Raw genomic sequence first — 15,265 nt, forward strand, 5'->3', positions numbered from 1 at the left:
AAATAAATCTCTTTCACTCCGGAAGTATGGTACACACTATTTTTGGAAAGTAAGATGCCGAATTCCACGTTGCAGTGGCTTTTGGATTTTATAAACTAATACGTTTTAGCATTGCGCTACTGTTGCGCCGGTGTCATCAGTCATGGCACCTGCATATGCACTCGCTGCTACACGCACCTGCAGTTGGGGCCTGGGGCTGGCAGTAACGGCCTGTCATCGCTTTGGCCCGCCAGAAAACTCGCGCGCCCACTATAGGGAGGAAAACGCGGCACAACTCGTAAAGCTTCCCCCTTCGTCGCTCTCTCCCGCTCCACCAAGCCTTTTCCTCCTTCCCGGCTCGGTTCAATAGAGGCCCTCTGCCCATTGTACGGACGCGCATCCGCCCAGGGCCTCCACTCGTCGCCGTCGCCGTCGTCGACGACGCATCATCCTCCTCGCCTCCTTGCCGTGAATCACGCATCCCTGACAGTACGCAGACAAGACAGGCAGCGCCCGAACCGTGCCGATACGCCCCGAGCAGACATTTGGGAGGACGCTTGATTGGCTGGCTCCGAGGCGGCATCAGCGAGCGAATCGCCGACTTCTGCCAGTAAGTGCTCATCTGTCATCGTTGAATGATCTCTTAGTATGGAACAACAAAAAGCATAAGCCTGATAAGCTTTGGAACGGTGCTGGCTTTTTAACGTGTACCCAGTATGCTTTCTAGCTCTGGTTTCTTGGACGGAGCATTGATGATTTATGGTATCTTAAGCACATAGTTCCATGAGCGAAGTGTACGACGGTTCAGTGTATCGTCAGCTTTCGGCGGGCACTCGACACTGCTGTTATCGCGGCTTGCACCGCTGTTGCTTTGTCTCTAACAGCCGTGCGTTCGTTAAAGCAAGTTGCTCCCATCGTTTCTTTTCATCGTTACGGCACTCTGCCGTACAGAAAGCCTGATCAAAGCTAAGAAACTCGAGAAAGATGGAAAGATACATAGCGTCGATCTTTCGGTCGACTATACGTGCACGCCACCATCGTTTCTGGTCGGCAAAATACATGCATGACACTGGCTGTTGAATTATTCGATTTGTTCAGGGGTTCTAGCGATGAAAGCGAGGCCGTAGAATTCGTATCCATGTCGCAGAAGCCATCATTTCGAACGCGAACAGTATAATCGGTATAATCGGAAAGCCCACGTAAAGGTATTCTGCGCATTCTTTAAAATTAAGGCCAATAGCTCCCATAGTTCTCGCTGTAACAGGGGCTTCAAAAAGTGGCTCTCCATGGCAGCACCGCTTGCAATATGACACCGCCCATTCCAGTCCCTACCTGGGTCACATGACCTCAGAGGCGCGCACTCGCGAGAGCATTTACTCACTAGCCCACACGGTCCTCATGTTCTTTGACACTACTGCTGATTCACTGACAGTCGTCGTGACCTTGACAGTATTCCTTGAGAGACATCATGACCTTGGCAGTATTCCACGACAATCACATGACCCTAAATGGTATCCTTGACAGTTCTCACGGCACTGACAGTATTGCACGACAACTCCTTCGACAGTATTTCTTGACAGTCCTAATGGCCTTCGACAGTATTCCTTTACAGGCCTCATGACCTTGACACTACCCCATGATAACTGTATCGCCCTTGACAGTCCTGGTGAGCCCCGATGATATCCTTTGAGAGCTCTCATGACCTTAACAGTATTCCTTGACATTCGTATTGATCTCAGCAGTGTATTCTCATCGGCCAATAAATCAACGCGGGAGTATTCGGTTACGACATAAGACGCCGTTTGTCGTGGGGAAGGTTCCTCATGCAGTTATAACTGTGAGGAAAAAAAAAAAGGCATCGCTCATTATTACACTCGCATTCTTCCACTGCGACGCAGTACATCCGCACGTGCCGTATCGAAAAGTGAAACGCATCGCTGTTGCGAGCGGAGCCGTTTCGCATTCAGGCGTGGAACATTGTGTGAGACGACGCCACGTAACGCGAGGCTACAGGGTTATATTCGATCTGCACATCACGAGGTCTGTGCGGGCCCGGGTAGAGGAGCGTGCAAAGGTTCTTCCTCCTGCGCGCGCAGGCCAGCGTAACGCTATATCGCAACGCCTGCCTGCACCGAAACGACGCAGTTGCTACGCGGCCATGAGTGCACCTGGCGTTCGGCAAAATCAAGCTGGTGTAAATAAAACTTAAAACGAAATCGATGAATATATTTAACTCAGCTGACGGTCTTTGTAAACTCAGCTGTGTGTACGCGTGAATATATAAGGGTTTGTTGTCTGAAACGCTGGCGACCGGACAGACCAAAAGGAAAAGGAAATACTCGCGCAGAACGGGAAAGTGGATAGATGTGAAGCCGCGACGCTGCCGCCATTTTTCAATGGCGGCTGACAAATTGAACACGATGAATGATGAATTGGGTCATAAAGCCTCCACGGAGTGTGCTGCCGGCTTGATCGGCTGCGCTTATAGACAGCAGCTTGAGCAGAGTGTTCACGATTTCAGTGTGGTAGAACGAAATGTGCGCTCTCTATTATTTGTGCGAGGTCATGCTGGACAGAAAGTGCGTGCTTATTTGTTTTTTAATTTATTTGTTTATTTATTTATGGCATATTGCGGGCCGTGAGGACCAAGTAGGAGTGGATTACAGAAACAGATCACAAATTGAGCAATAATACCAAAATGCAAACAGAACACGAGCAGCCGGAAATGACATGAAAAACTGACATGAAGTGCATAAAAAAAGATCGGCAACTAGTTTTTAGTTATTTCTCTAAGATTGCGAGAATTCAGAGATATAACAAGATGGAGGAGCCGGAGAGGCATTGTTAATCACTCGAACATTCTAGAATTAAAATTTTTGGCTCCTAGAGAAAAATAACAAACAGTAATTTACAGATATGGCGTAATTTGTGTCTACCACATGCTGGAAACATAACTCGTAGAAAGCTGTTGCGCGCGTCTCATTGGGCGCGAGTCATACGAGCGAGTTCGATCATGCAAAGAAATGGTTAAATGAATGAAAGAACTATGAGAAAAAAAATTGAACCGGAAGTTTCGATCGTTATCGCGGACCCTGAGGAGTGTGGTCGTCGTTAGCGACTTCTCGTGCTAAGCCATGTGTAAACAATGAAAGGGCCCCACATCCTTCGCGCTTCGTGTATCCGTACTCGTGCATGGTCTTTCTCACTTTTTGCTTCTTCTATCGCTGAGGCGAAAGTCAGACAGCAATTTTCGTTGCTCTTCATCCCCGTCACCTGCTTTTTCCCCTTTCTTTTTTTTTTTCTCTCTTATTCTGTGAACGTTTTTTTTTCTTTTCGTTTTCATCACACGGCTCTTGGTCCAACCCCTCCGACCAACCTGCACAGCAAACTGTCCGTAGCTCAGTTTACTTAGATGTCTTTCTTGCGTCGTGTAGCCTGCCAATTAATACAGCACAGCTCAAGTCATCACTGTTAACTTCCTACAGTGCATGGGTTTCCGAATTCGACTTCTTGCTTCAGCCGCTCTCAGAAGCGGTCACTGTTCACTCGATGCAACTCTTATCTGCGTCTGTGCTAATAAGCGAATCCCGTGCGGGCCCACTCGAAGGCAATGGGGAAAGCCTGAGGCACCGACTGCATACATAAACGCAGTATACGGAGTGGCATTAGCGGCTCTTGCTATACAAGCGAGCTTATGAGTGGGGTCGGTGCTCCTGTTTATCTCGCTCCCTGCATCCGGCACTCGAAAGGAGCACCCATAATATTTACCGGCCCACTTCGTGCTTGTGCACTGCACACAACTGTGTTTATTTCTCCGTGCCTGAGTTGAGAAAGTGGCTTGGAGGCACACCAATGTGGAGGTGATCTCGGTGTAGATAATGAACGCCACTGTGACATCCCGGAGAAGCTAGGGGTGTTTGCTCACTTATTTTTAGAACACTTATCTTGCACACTTCTACTTAATAAAGCAGTATAGACACCAAATTTTTGCTCACGTGTGTTCTTTCAAATAATGCGTTAGACGTTAGAATACATGGAGCACCCCGTGGTACTCGCTTACGGCTGCCAAATAATTTACAATGGAATTTCTTGTGGATGCTGTTTCGGTTTCGTCACCCGAATTATAGCTGTGACGTGTAGTTGGTGTTTAGGTCACGTGCGGCATGAAAAAAAAAGGCGATATAACTGCTGATGTGTCGCTTAGTCTAATTCCAGCTCTTAAAGCAGGCTGGCTTAAGTGTTCTAGTGAATTAAAACTACGTATCGGCGACAATAGTTTAGATTTATTCGCAGCTCGCCTGACCAAAACACGAACTACACGTCACAGCCATCGCTCGGTTGATGAAACATAAAGAAAGCATCAAGAAAATCTAAATATAAATTATTTAGTGGTTGTAGCCGAATGCCACGCGGCGAACCATGTATTTTAATGGTCAACGCATCATTTGAAAGCAGAAAGCACACAATTAAAATTAACGTCGATGATTCTTCAACGCTGATAATTGATGACGAGTTTAAGCAAGCCCTCCTGAAATCCTTTTTCGGATCGTAAAAGATCGACTAGGGAGAAGAAGGGATACTTGTAATGGGATCTAATGCGACTATTATAGCTTTTTTTTCTGAATTGCTATAGTGGAAACACGATGGCCGTCGCCGTGCCTACTACTGCAAAGCACAAACCTTGGCTTCAAGAGAGTGGCGTTTCACATGGCTTAAAGCGATGAAACCAAGTAGTCAGATCTATAAACGAGGAAAATATCCTTGCATTCCGAGTCATCAGCCCTCGCTAAACCACCGTTTAGGTGTGTCAATAATCTTAAACTGAAGAATGCGTTATTTAATTTTTTTTCCTTCTTTGTTCCGGCGCATGATACACGGCACGACTTCTGATATGACCGTTTTTAAAACCAGCACCGTTAGTGAGTAAGGTGTTTTCTTTGTTGAGGTGTCCACCGAGAAGTGCGAAAGTTACTGCGCTATTTCCTTTATCTTGGAAGAAAGAGGGCGAGAGTGTGCGGTCGTTTCCTTGGGGCTCAGAGTTCTGTCTTTAAACCATCTTTGGCATCGTCGCAGCATCCAAGATGGCGCCTGTTGTCGGCTACTGGGACCTGCGCGGCTTGGGCCAGCCCATCCGCAACCTGCTGATCTACAAGGGTGTCGATTTCGAGGACAAGCGGTACAAGTTCGGCCCGGCGCCGGACTTTAACCGCGAAGAGTGGCTCAAGGAAAAGTTCACGCTGGGGATAATGTTCCCCAACCTGCCGTACTACATCGACGGAGACGTCAAGCTGAGCCAGAGCTTGGCAATCATGCGCTACCTGGCTCAAAAGCACGACCTGGGTGCAAGGTGAGGGACGTTGCCATCACTTTCTCAAGTCTTTTCGCTCATAATGTAAAAACGTACAGAGGGCAAAACGCATGTCTAGAACACGCTCTGAGCGTGTTTCAGGCGTAACACGCGATAACTAGCCATAAGATTTGGTTAAAAATGCTCTGGATGTAAACATGTGCTGTTAAACTCATAGAATTTCATCGTAATTTTTTGCTTTCTTGGTCGCAGTGGCTTTGGGAGCTCCGGAACACACAGTTTGGTTGTTCTAGGCATGCGTTTTGCCCTCTGTACCTGTTATTGCGAATTTGTACTTGTAATTGTTGCCACCCCTTATGTAACATCCCTTTTAAGGGGCATTTAAGGTAATAAAATGAAATGAAATGAACGAAACAGAGGAGTAGCAAGTATGCGAAGTTACGCAATTAAGTTTCTTCGCATAGCACAGTTTTCAAATTAGTTCGGAGAGAAGCTCGCTTACAAGGTTTTGTGTATACATTTCGGTGACGAAGTTCAGCAATTAAGCTTCCCTGCATTCTCCGGTCTTCAACCTTGTTCAAGGAGGGGCTGATTTACTACGCTGTGTGTAGATTTCGGTGACGAAGTTGCGCAGTTAAGCTTCTCCGCATAACGCAGTCTTCAATCTTTTCGCGGAGAAGCTCCCTTTAAAGATTATGCGTAGGTTTCTGTGACGAGGTTTCGCAACCTTCTCCTCACAACACTGTGTTCAACTTAGTCCGCGGAGAAGCTCGTGTAGAAGGTTGTGTGAAGGTTTCCGTTGCCCAGTAAGGTTCATTGGCGCTAAATCGGCATGTTAAGCCCGAGGCACTGCTCGAATGTGTTTGGCTCACGACGCTCAGCTGCTGCATATGGGAGAAATTTCAAAAAGTGTCACATATAAGAAAAAATAGTATTTACGATTCATAGAGATGAAGGTGAAATATCAAAGATTTTTCCCATTAAACAAACAAAAAAAAGGAAGGGGGGGGGGGGGGGGCGCTCACGTCATGTTCACAACAGGCTGCCTGAAAAAAGCCTATAATGCTCAACTGAAATCATCTAAAATACGCGTTTAAAGCGGTATTCGACACAAAGGAAAATTCACTTACTTTTATCGGCAACGTATTGTGAGAAAGCAAACATTAAATACGAAATTTTGGAACCTTGCTCATTCCTTATGAACGGAATAGTCATTTGAAATCAGTGTTACATGCTAGCGTAGCAGGTGATGTCCATGAAGCAGTGCATCCCTTATTCCATGCTTATTTGTTGGAGGGTAGCGTTGTAATAGACTGAAGACAGTCTTAAGATTCGCACTATGAAGTTCCACTGCATGTGAGGGCCGTTCAAGGAGCGCCAAAGTACCTGTGAGTTTGAATATCGACAGTGACCTCAATGATCGGTCGAAAACCAGCCCCATTAAAGCAAAGTAAACGTTGCGGAAAACTTTCTTGTTGCAACCGATATTCGTATTGCGGCCTGTCTGCAAGAAATACCTCGATAACATACCGGGATACTGAATACTTTGATAGATGTGCATAAACTCCTGTTTTGGTGCAGTGATTCTGGTTATAAATAAGTATTTGCTTCTTCAGTTAGAACGCAAAATGTTATGGACAGACCATGCTGAAGAAACAGAGAGGAAAGTAAAAGGACACTGCCGCTTTGTCTTTGTGTCATTTAGTCTGTCCATCACGCGACTGGCTCTAAGTATTGCTTCCCAACCATCCCCCAAACGCATGGAGTCTTACAGACGCCTAAACTTCAAATTATTGGCATTCCACGCGAAACGTACGTCTTCAAACCACATTACGTATCCGCACGCCTTGACCATGACCAAAAGGTACGTGAATATAAGTGCAGGAGGGCAGCATACAGCGACTCTTTTTTTCCGAAGACCATTAGTCAGTGGAACCGTTTGCCGGCCGTTGTTGCGGCGATCTCATCAAATGAATCCTTTTATTCCGCTTTGAACATTGTCACGTCATTTCATAGCTAGATAGTACGTCGTTATCTGTGCGCTGCTTCCTCGTTTCGTGTGTTTCACTGTGTATACCAGCGTCTTCCTGTCAATGCGCAGTATACCTGCGTGAAATACACATTTGAAGTTTTTTTTTTGCATATGCATGTCTACTGCGTCGGTGCTTTGTTCTAAAATACACGTTTATTGGATGAACAACACAGTTGTTTTTGTGCCCCAAATTCTGCACATAGATGCGTATTGCGTCAATGTTGTTATTCTTTGCTTACTTTGTGAATGACTGGGCTGCTGCTTGTCTTTTTTTGTATTTACCTGCATTTATGTGCTATGTTATTGTAGCACCCCCCCCCCCCCCCCCCCACCCTGTAATGCCAAATGGCGCTGTGGGTAAAAGATAAATAAAAAAAAACACGTATGTCACTCGCCGGCTATGAAGCAGCCCTCGAGCAAAGTAAACACCCCACGCAGGGACGAGGAGGAGACGATGAAGCTGGACGTCATGGAGCAGCAGGCCAGGGACCTGGCCTGGTGGCTCATCATGACCTGCTACTCGTCCAGCTTCGAAGAGCAGCGACTCGTCTACGAGAAGGCCATGGAAGACCAGCTCCGCATCTGGGACGACCACCTGCAGGGAAAAGTGTGGGCGTTCGGGGACCGCCTGACCTACGTCGATTTCCTGCTCTACGAGGCGCTCGACTGGAACTACGAGTTCAAGGCCGACGCCTTCGAGCCGTTTCCCGTGCTGCTGGCCTACATGAAGCGCTTCGAAGAGCTGCCCAACCTGAAGGAGTACTTCGCCTCGGACAAGTACAGCAAGTGGCCCATCATGGGACCGCAGGTTAAGTGGGGACACTTCAAGGAGTAGAGCGCCTTCTCTCGTCGGGACATCTGGCACGCCTGGCTCGCAGTTTTGAATCCGCCTGCGCCATTTGTGTTAAGAAGGCGTGCCGTAGAGACGAAGGTGCCTTATGCTGCATGTTCAGCATTAAGGGCGATAATATATTTAAAAAGCCTCACGCTAAGTGCATGCGAGCATGTCAACGTATGAAATACGTCTTCAACGAATCTGACGTAGCTGAATACGTTTAATTGCACTTTATGCGCTAAGTACAAACCATCGGGATGTTCATCGCTAGAGATTGCATGTAGGCTCGAAATGCGAAAGCTCCCTTCTGGTCACTTCTGGGTGCACGTGAAGCGAATTCAGTTAGTCTAGATTATATCGGCACTCCTTCAGTATGCTTCTTCATGTCCTGTAGTCTGCATACTGATGCTATGTACCGCTTGTTCTTGGTAATAAAAGTATTGTTCCTGAGCACTGCCTTGTGTACTGTTTGTTCGGCAATGAACGGAGTTTATTGTACAGAGTGTTCCAGCAAACCTCTCAGGCGATTCAAAACTAGGCTTTCTGAGGTATTCGAATATAGCTTTGCCATCATAGTTAAGGCCCCTAGTTTCCCGCGGATTTAAGGTCTGCGATTTTAAAAATCGCAGATTTAAGCAGATTTCTTGGAATTTTAACGCAATAGCGTTAGAGGCCACGTTGTCCAGAAAATCCGGCGTCGGCGTTGTCGGCGCAGTGAGCGAAAAATCACGAGGATAACTCTGGTAGGTGGGGTCCATAGAGCAATTTAGGAGGCAGGTGGGCCATCTAGGTCACGTGACCTTGCAGCGTCATCACAACCTGCCAACCGGATAGTGAACAAATCGCCCACCATGGTTGGTGGCAGTTATATTAATAATAAGTCGCTCGGGAAGAGCAACCTGGCCGGCACAATGCCCACCGCTGGGAGCATCTGCCATCGCATCGCAGTGGCGCACCGCTTAACCGCCGCGCCACTGCGCCAGGATGGGTACGAGGACTCCCAAGGGATCTATGAGTGTAAAGTAGAGAATGACCTTCTGCATATATGGGAATTAACCTATTACGCTATCGCGTCACACCCTTAAGGCGGGGCTTAAGTGTCCCTTCCAGTTTGTGTGTTGGCAGCCAAACTTTCATCTCTTGATACAGTTTTATTGCAGATTCAGCAGGAACGGCATAACCATGGTAAAACGACTAACTTAACTGATTTGCACAATTATAAGCAGGAGAGGGAGTTTGAAACCTCAGGAAAATTTTAAAACAAATATTATTACGATTATAACGAAATCCGAAACTCTTCAGGTCAATTGACCGTACCCAAAGGAGAATCCGCTGCAGGTCAGGTTTCTACGACAAAAAAAAAAAGTTGGAGCCAGCAAGCTCGTCTGGACTTAGTCGAGAATCACCGGTCTTAGCTGCTGGGTGGCAGGTGTACCTGAAAAGTGCCCGAGAGCTGAAATCTAGTGAGAGAGACCTCGCAGAGTTCGTTTCTAAACAAGACGAACATGGTGGAGACTTTGATGCCCCGCCTTTGTTGGCTGCAGTGGAAGAAACGATCCCAACTCTCTCTTCCATTGATCTCAAATATTTGTCTGTCGCAGTCAACTCTGTCGGTGCAGAGGGATCATTCAGTCCTTATAGAGGTCTAGTATCAAACAAGTGCCATCCTTTGAGTGAAGATAAAGGGGAAACTCTGCTTGATTCTGAGTTCCAACACAAAAACCACCTTCAATTTTAGAAGAAGGACCTTTGCAGCATGCATGTTTCTTTCACGTGTCCTATGCTTCCCGAGGAATTTCGTGGATTTTAATTCTGCCTCCACGGAATTTAGAGTTCACCACTGCAGAAAGGTGAAAAATCGTAGTAGTACTAACGGTTGCGGACGTTAGAAAGCAGGTGAATCGGAGTAAGCAGTACGCTGGCCAACTAGATTCTAATAGTTCACTTTTAAACTATTACAACTATGAAGAGTCCCAAAACGCCATGAGTAGTATATAAACGTTTTGTCTCCCTCTCTCTCCTAGATGCAGCATAGCGTATCCTGTCACTTTTGGGGCATAAAACCTAAGCCGCGAGGCCATTGAGCGCGCGTTGCTGCACCCACAAGTCAATAGAGAGCTTTAGAATATATAGTTTTAAAAGAATAGAAAGGTTTAGAACATTGTGTTAGAAGAAAACATACCAATGTTTTTTTTGTTTTTTTTTAACCATTTACAGATCGCTATTTTAAACCTTGCGAGAGATACGTCGGTGCGGTCTGTACAGTTGTATTGTACTGCAAGGCGAACATTATGGACGTGACAGAGCTCAGTGATTAAACGATTAACTAAAATTAACTAATCAACTTTTTACTTTTGATTTTAGGGGCAAAGATTATATTAGGAAATTGAAGGCTGTCAACATAGAAGCTGAGTCCGATTTTTAAATTTTCTTTATCGGCACAGCATTTCGAACTTCGGAAATAAACAATCTTTAGCTCGTAAAGCTGGCTTCCCGCAATGCACAATTTTAAAATGGCGTCGCTGGGCGTAGTATTGTCGCGTAAATCTAGTTTACTGCTTCTACGGCATAAAATATGCAACCGATTTCTGTATTTGCTGTATTAAAAATGCGAGCGAGTGCCCGGGAGGCCTTCATCGCCGACGTTCGCCACGGCCAGTGACCTTGAATCTTCATCTCCGTCAGCGGACGTGGATCTAGACGCCCCAGCGCATGGCAAAGAGACTGCCTTTCAACACTTATTGCAGGCCATTCAGAAAGAAAACAACAAAAACAACATTAAGCCAGAAGTTACTCAAACGCACACGCAGCAACGCACATTCAATACAACGTAAATAACTTAGCGAAACAGCTTCAAAATTTTGAACTGCAGCAGCAAGACTTCAACTGAAATTACCTGCTCATGGTGTCGCGCTTTAATAGCTTCGGCAATAGTTCGTATCATGTTTACATCATAGATGCATGAGGAGCTTTACCATCGATTTCGGGTGCAGCGCGCAAAGCTAAAAGCCTTTGCGTCCACTAACAAGCCGGTTAGAATGTCATTCAGGTGATTCTAGGACATGTGAGCCGAAAAGAAGGCGCTCTCTATAGCGGGCCATGTGGGGTCACATGGAGTTAAAGGCGGGTGCTGTCGTAGGGTACCGCAATTTTGAGCTGATACATTTAAGGCAGAAAGCTGTGCTAGTTGGTGTTTGGAATGAGAGGACACAGTAGCGGCACACTGCAAACGATGCAAGCATGATGAAAAAACTTGTACCCCTTTGTTTAAGCAGACACGTGTGATATATGTAAATGCAGACCATAAAGAGCGGAAGGTTTTGGAAACCTTTCATATTCACATGGAAATGCAATCGTGTGTTAGCAAGCCAAATATTTATCTGTGTACTAAAGAGTTGAAGTTCCTATATCGGGAAGTTCCGTCACGCATGTGATTCGATTGTTGATTTTTTGCTCGATTGTCACCTATAAATTCGTGGTTTTTTGGGGGAATAAAGTCAGTTGATGTCTAGCGCCTGTGCTGTCTTCGTCTACCCTCGTCCCTGTTTTTTAGCGCTACTTATATGTCCTCTCAGCTGAGACGCCAGAGATGACGCGAACTACGTAGAACGCTGACGATGCCATAAGACCCGGAGAGATTCCCTCCAACAAGATTAGGAGCACCGGAGAAGCGCTTCGGAGACATGTAAGGGCAGCCGCTAGGCACGTACGCCTCCACAGTGGCTGCAGTGTTTGCCGCTGCTATCTCTACCGAAATATCTGTGACCCATGTCTGCCCTGTTAAATGGCAGACGCGAATTTGGGGCATTGCGCTCTTATCGTTCAACCACGCCTCTTGGCGGACACAGCTGTTTCGAAACAGGTCGTAAAATATTATACGTTCTCTGGGCGACGGGCATATCTGCGAGGTCAGCAGCGAGTCGTCACTGACAGAGGCCTGATACTGCAGCTAAGTTCCAGCGCTGTTGGTCGGACTAAGTTAACGAACTTCCGTTGAAGACTCCTCTGCGAAACGTTCGTACAAAGCAGTTTCGTATTTTTGGCATGATAATTTTACTGCGCAATAGAAAAAAAATAGCAGCTGCTTCGAGTAATGTAGGGGGTTAGGCGAGTTGGTGATTCATCATGTTAAACTTGGCGCACAGGACCAGCGGTTGTCCTGCGTGCTTATTATATACATTCGTCTTCTACTCAGGCGCCAAGTTCAACATACTGGTAGCATTGTGGAAGTAGAGAAATTCTTTTCTGTAGATATTACATTGATTACTGCACTAAAAACTGCACGAAAACAAACTTGTGTGAAAGGAGAGTCATGTTTTGTTTTTGTTTTTTTCCTGCTCAGTGAGGCAAGAAAAATTGCAGCAATAAATTGGGTTAATTTAACCGTGACCTCTGCTTGTCAGTCTCGGAATGTGCCTGTTTCAGTTGTGTTTGTTAGTCCCTTCCTCTGCATTCGCTTTCGTGCAGTTTGAACTTCGTTAACCAATGACGTTCCTTTTCCTTGCTTCTATTTTCCCACTGATTAAAGAAGACAATACTCCAAGGGGAAAAGTTGGTTAATTTAGAGCACAATACCTCCCGTCCTCCGAGTCCGAGCTCCTATTGAAGCGACTGACCAGTATCTTAAGGACTTTAACTGAAAAAGGAATATGAAAATATAACTTTAGCTTCGTGCCTTATTTCCATTTTATAATCTGATTAATAAAATTTTGAGGACCATGGCCGAACACGCCTCTCTGGCTTGTCCCCTTTCACTACATGTAACCGCACCCCGTTTGCGGCGACGGTCAAAACAGACAGCGTGGGCTTCAGCTTTTTCTGCATATCATTCTAAAGTATCACAACAATTTGTAGAATCTCAAGCATGAATTGTGACCCCCACTTGAGTCCATCAGGAATGGAATGATTACATTCTTTCGAAGAGTTTGCCTAGCATAGAGAGCTCAAATTTTGTATATTTTGTAATAAAGCCACCCTTAATATGCAGCGTGCAGTGCTCACAGCATTTTGTCCCACAAAGGGTTAAGCCGAAGTGTGTGCGAAGCTAGAATGGTTGCATGCTCAGGTCTTTTCGGTGTCTAGTTGTGCTTGGTTAATTAACTGCATAACAGAGTAAACAAAAGAATAGCTTTGTCAAATTCGCTCAATTTTAGCCCCCCCCCCCCCCCCCCCCCTTTATGTGCAAGATATACTCTTCTCTTAGTTGTATCTTTACTAATAACTCTTCACAATATTATTTCGAGTGAACAGGCTAGCCAGAGTTGAGTCCATGCAATTTTTAACGTCGCAGGCATTGTCGTATTTATACGCTACCACAAGGTTCCGTAGCGTGCCGAAAGGGTGGTTTGTAACTGGTCTTCATTATTAGTTATTTAACGGACATTTATTTGTTCGTGACGTCACGGTCTTCGTCTCTCCGTTCAGCGGGAAACGATGATGCCCCTCCTCGCCTACTGGGACATACGGTCCCTGGCTCAACCTTCCCGCAATCTACTCATCTACAAGGGCGTGCAGTTCGAGGACAAGCGCTACAAGCACGGTCCGCCCCCAGGGTACAACCGCGAAACATGGCTGAGTGAAAAGTTCACTCTGGGCTTTCCGTTCCCCAACATCCCGTACTACGTGGACGACGAGGTTAAGATAACCCAGAGCGTGGCCATCCTTCGATACCTCGGAAGGAAACACGACTTGGCCGGCAGGTGAGAGGGGCGTGCCTGTTTGGTCATTCTTATGTTTTAGCATTAAACCGTACAAATCGCCCAGTACAGGAAGTCGTCCGCGTTTCCACGTCGTAAAGGTTGCTATATGACACTCGACGGATTCCTTTTTCTCTGGCCACTTTATGGAACGTCGCTGTGCATTAACCAGTCAAAACGGGTTAAATATTTTAATTTACATTCTAGTGGAGGGTCCTCGTTTTCCGAGCGCAGCTCCAGCTTTTTGGAGTTGCAAGAAATCCCGACAGGCCGGAATTGTATGCGCCCATCTAGTCAAGTGGAAGCAAATCCGATGTGTTGTTAGGAGCGACTGGGACCCCAAAGTACAGTTACACAGGGGGAGGAGAAGCAGACAGAATGAAAAGCCTTCTTGTTTCTCTAGTTAGTCTTCTAACACTTAACTAGTACAATCTGCAACCCTTCTGTAATTTATTGCTAAATGTGGCTGTGGTAACAAAAATGTACGGACACTGTTCTGGACTCCAGGTTATGGGCACAGTTGAGCTTGACGTTCAGAAACAGTATCTCAGCCCTTAGAATTACACTCACTAGTAGTGTGGAAGTATATTTAAATCTGGATGCGACCATGCTAGATATTGGCGTCCATCGCATACTTTCAGAGACGACGAGGAGACCATGGAACTGGACCTTTTGGAGCAGCAGGCTCGTGATCTGAACCTCACCATTCCTTACGAATCAGTGAACGTGCCGAATTCCAGGGGCGGGCTCGACTGGTATGTGCACAACACGAACCTCGTGCTCGAGCCTTGGGCCAAGCACTTGGCCGACCGGAAGTGGGCGCTCGGAGACAGGCTGACGTACGTAGACTTCCTGCTCTACGAGGGACTCGACTGGCATCGAGAGTTTAAGCCAGACGCTGTGCAACGCTACCCGGAGCTTGTCGAGTACCTAGAGAGATTCGAGCAGCTGCCCAACTTGAAGGAATTCTTCGCTTCGGACAAGTACAGGAAGTGGCCCATCCTGGGACCAATGAGGCCATGGGGAAACAGAAGTGAAACGAGTTACGAAGAGACGGTCGCTAATTCTGGCGAGAAAGCCTGATATAACTCTCTTTACACTCCGTCCAAACATGTACTGTTTGGCTTCCGATACATGTTTCTGGCAACGAATTTTACACGTAATGGAATAGGTGAGCTGCAGAAAACGGTTCCACTTTTTCGTGGACGAGGCAGTCATTTCTCAAGCGTTTGTGCGTGAAAATGCATCGATTCGAATAAAATGTGCATAGATTTCCTCGAGCTTTTGAAAGTCCATTTTTTGAAGCTACGGCCGAGGCATACTCCTCGATTGACGTATCAAAGGCGGCGCACTCGACCTGCTGGCAGTGCTTACTTCCAGACTGCTGTCATGGTGAGTGGTTGCATTTTCGTCAT

At 46.4% G+C, this 15,265-nt stretch overlaps 2 protein-coding genes across 2 annotated transcripts; both read left to right on the forward strand.

Moving 5' to 3' along the window:
* The first annotated feature begins 351 nt into the window (after positions 1-351).
* LOC149364256 (glutathione S-transferase Mu 1-like) lies at positions 352-8,334 on the forward strand. The gene is made up of 3 exons (XM_089574200.1): positions 352-589; positions 5,053-5,326; positions 7,758-8,334. Exons 2-3 carry the CDS (start codon positions 5,061-5,063, stop codon positions 8,152-8,154), a joined length of 663 nt encoding a protein of 220 aa, XP_089430326.1. The 5' UTR covers positions 352-589; positions 5,053-5,060; the 3' UTR covers positions 8,155-8,334.
* Positions 8,335-13,536: 5,202 nt separating this feature from the next.
* Positions 13,537-14,976, forward strand: LOC149364257 (glutathione S-transferase-like). The gene is made up of 2 exons (XM_089570057.1): positions 13,537-13,853; positions 14,492-14,976. The coding sequence occupies exons 1-2, from the start codon at positions 13,588-13,590 to the stop codon at positions 14,931-14,933; spliced, it is 708 nt and encodes a 235-aa protein (XP_089426183.1). The 5' UTR covers positions 13,537-13,587; the 3' UTR covers positions 14,934-14,976.
* The last annotated feature ends 289 nt before the right edge of the window (positions 14,977-15,265 follow it).

Source organism: Amblyomma mixtum, chromosome 2 (genome assembly GCF_055824585.1).
Source record: "Amblyomma mixtum isolate Tamu chromosome 2, ASM5582458v1, whole genome shotgun sequence".
Lineage (NCBI taxonomy): Eukaryota > Metazoa > Arthropoda > Arachnida > Ixodida > Ixodidae > Amblyomma > Amblyomma mixtum.

What these genes read in the sequence shown, in the direction of transcription:
- LOC149364257 (XM_089570057.1), top strand. Translation starts at nt 13,588, where the DNA reads ATGATGCCCCTCCTCGCCTACTGGGACATACGGTCCCTGGCTCAACCT. An exon ending in AAACACGACTTGGCCGGCAG is followed by an intron (nt 13,854 to 14,491) that starts GTGAGAGGGGCG and finishes GCATACTTTCAG; the next exon opens with AGACGACGAGGAGACCATGG.
- LOC149364256 (XM_089574200.1), top strand. Translation starts at nt 5,061, where the DNA reads ATGGCGCCTGTTGTCGGCTACTGGGACCTGCGCGGCTTGGGCCAGCCC. An exon ending in AAGCACGACCTGGGTGCAAG is followed by an intron (nt 5,327 to 7,757) that starts GTGAGGGACGTT and finishes CACCCCACGCAG; the next exon opens with GGACGAGGAGGAGACGATGA.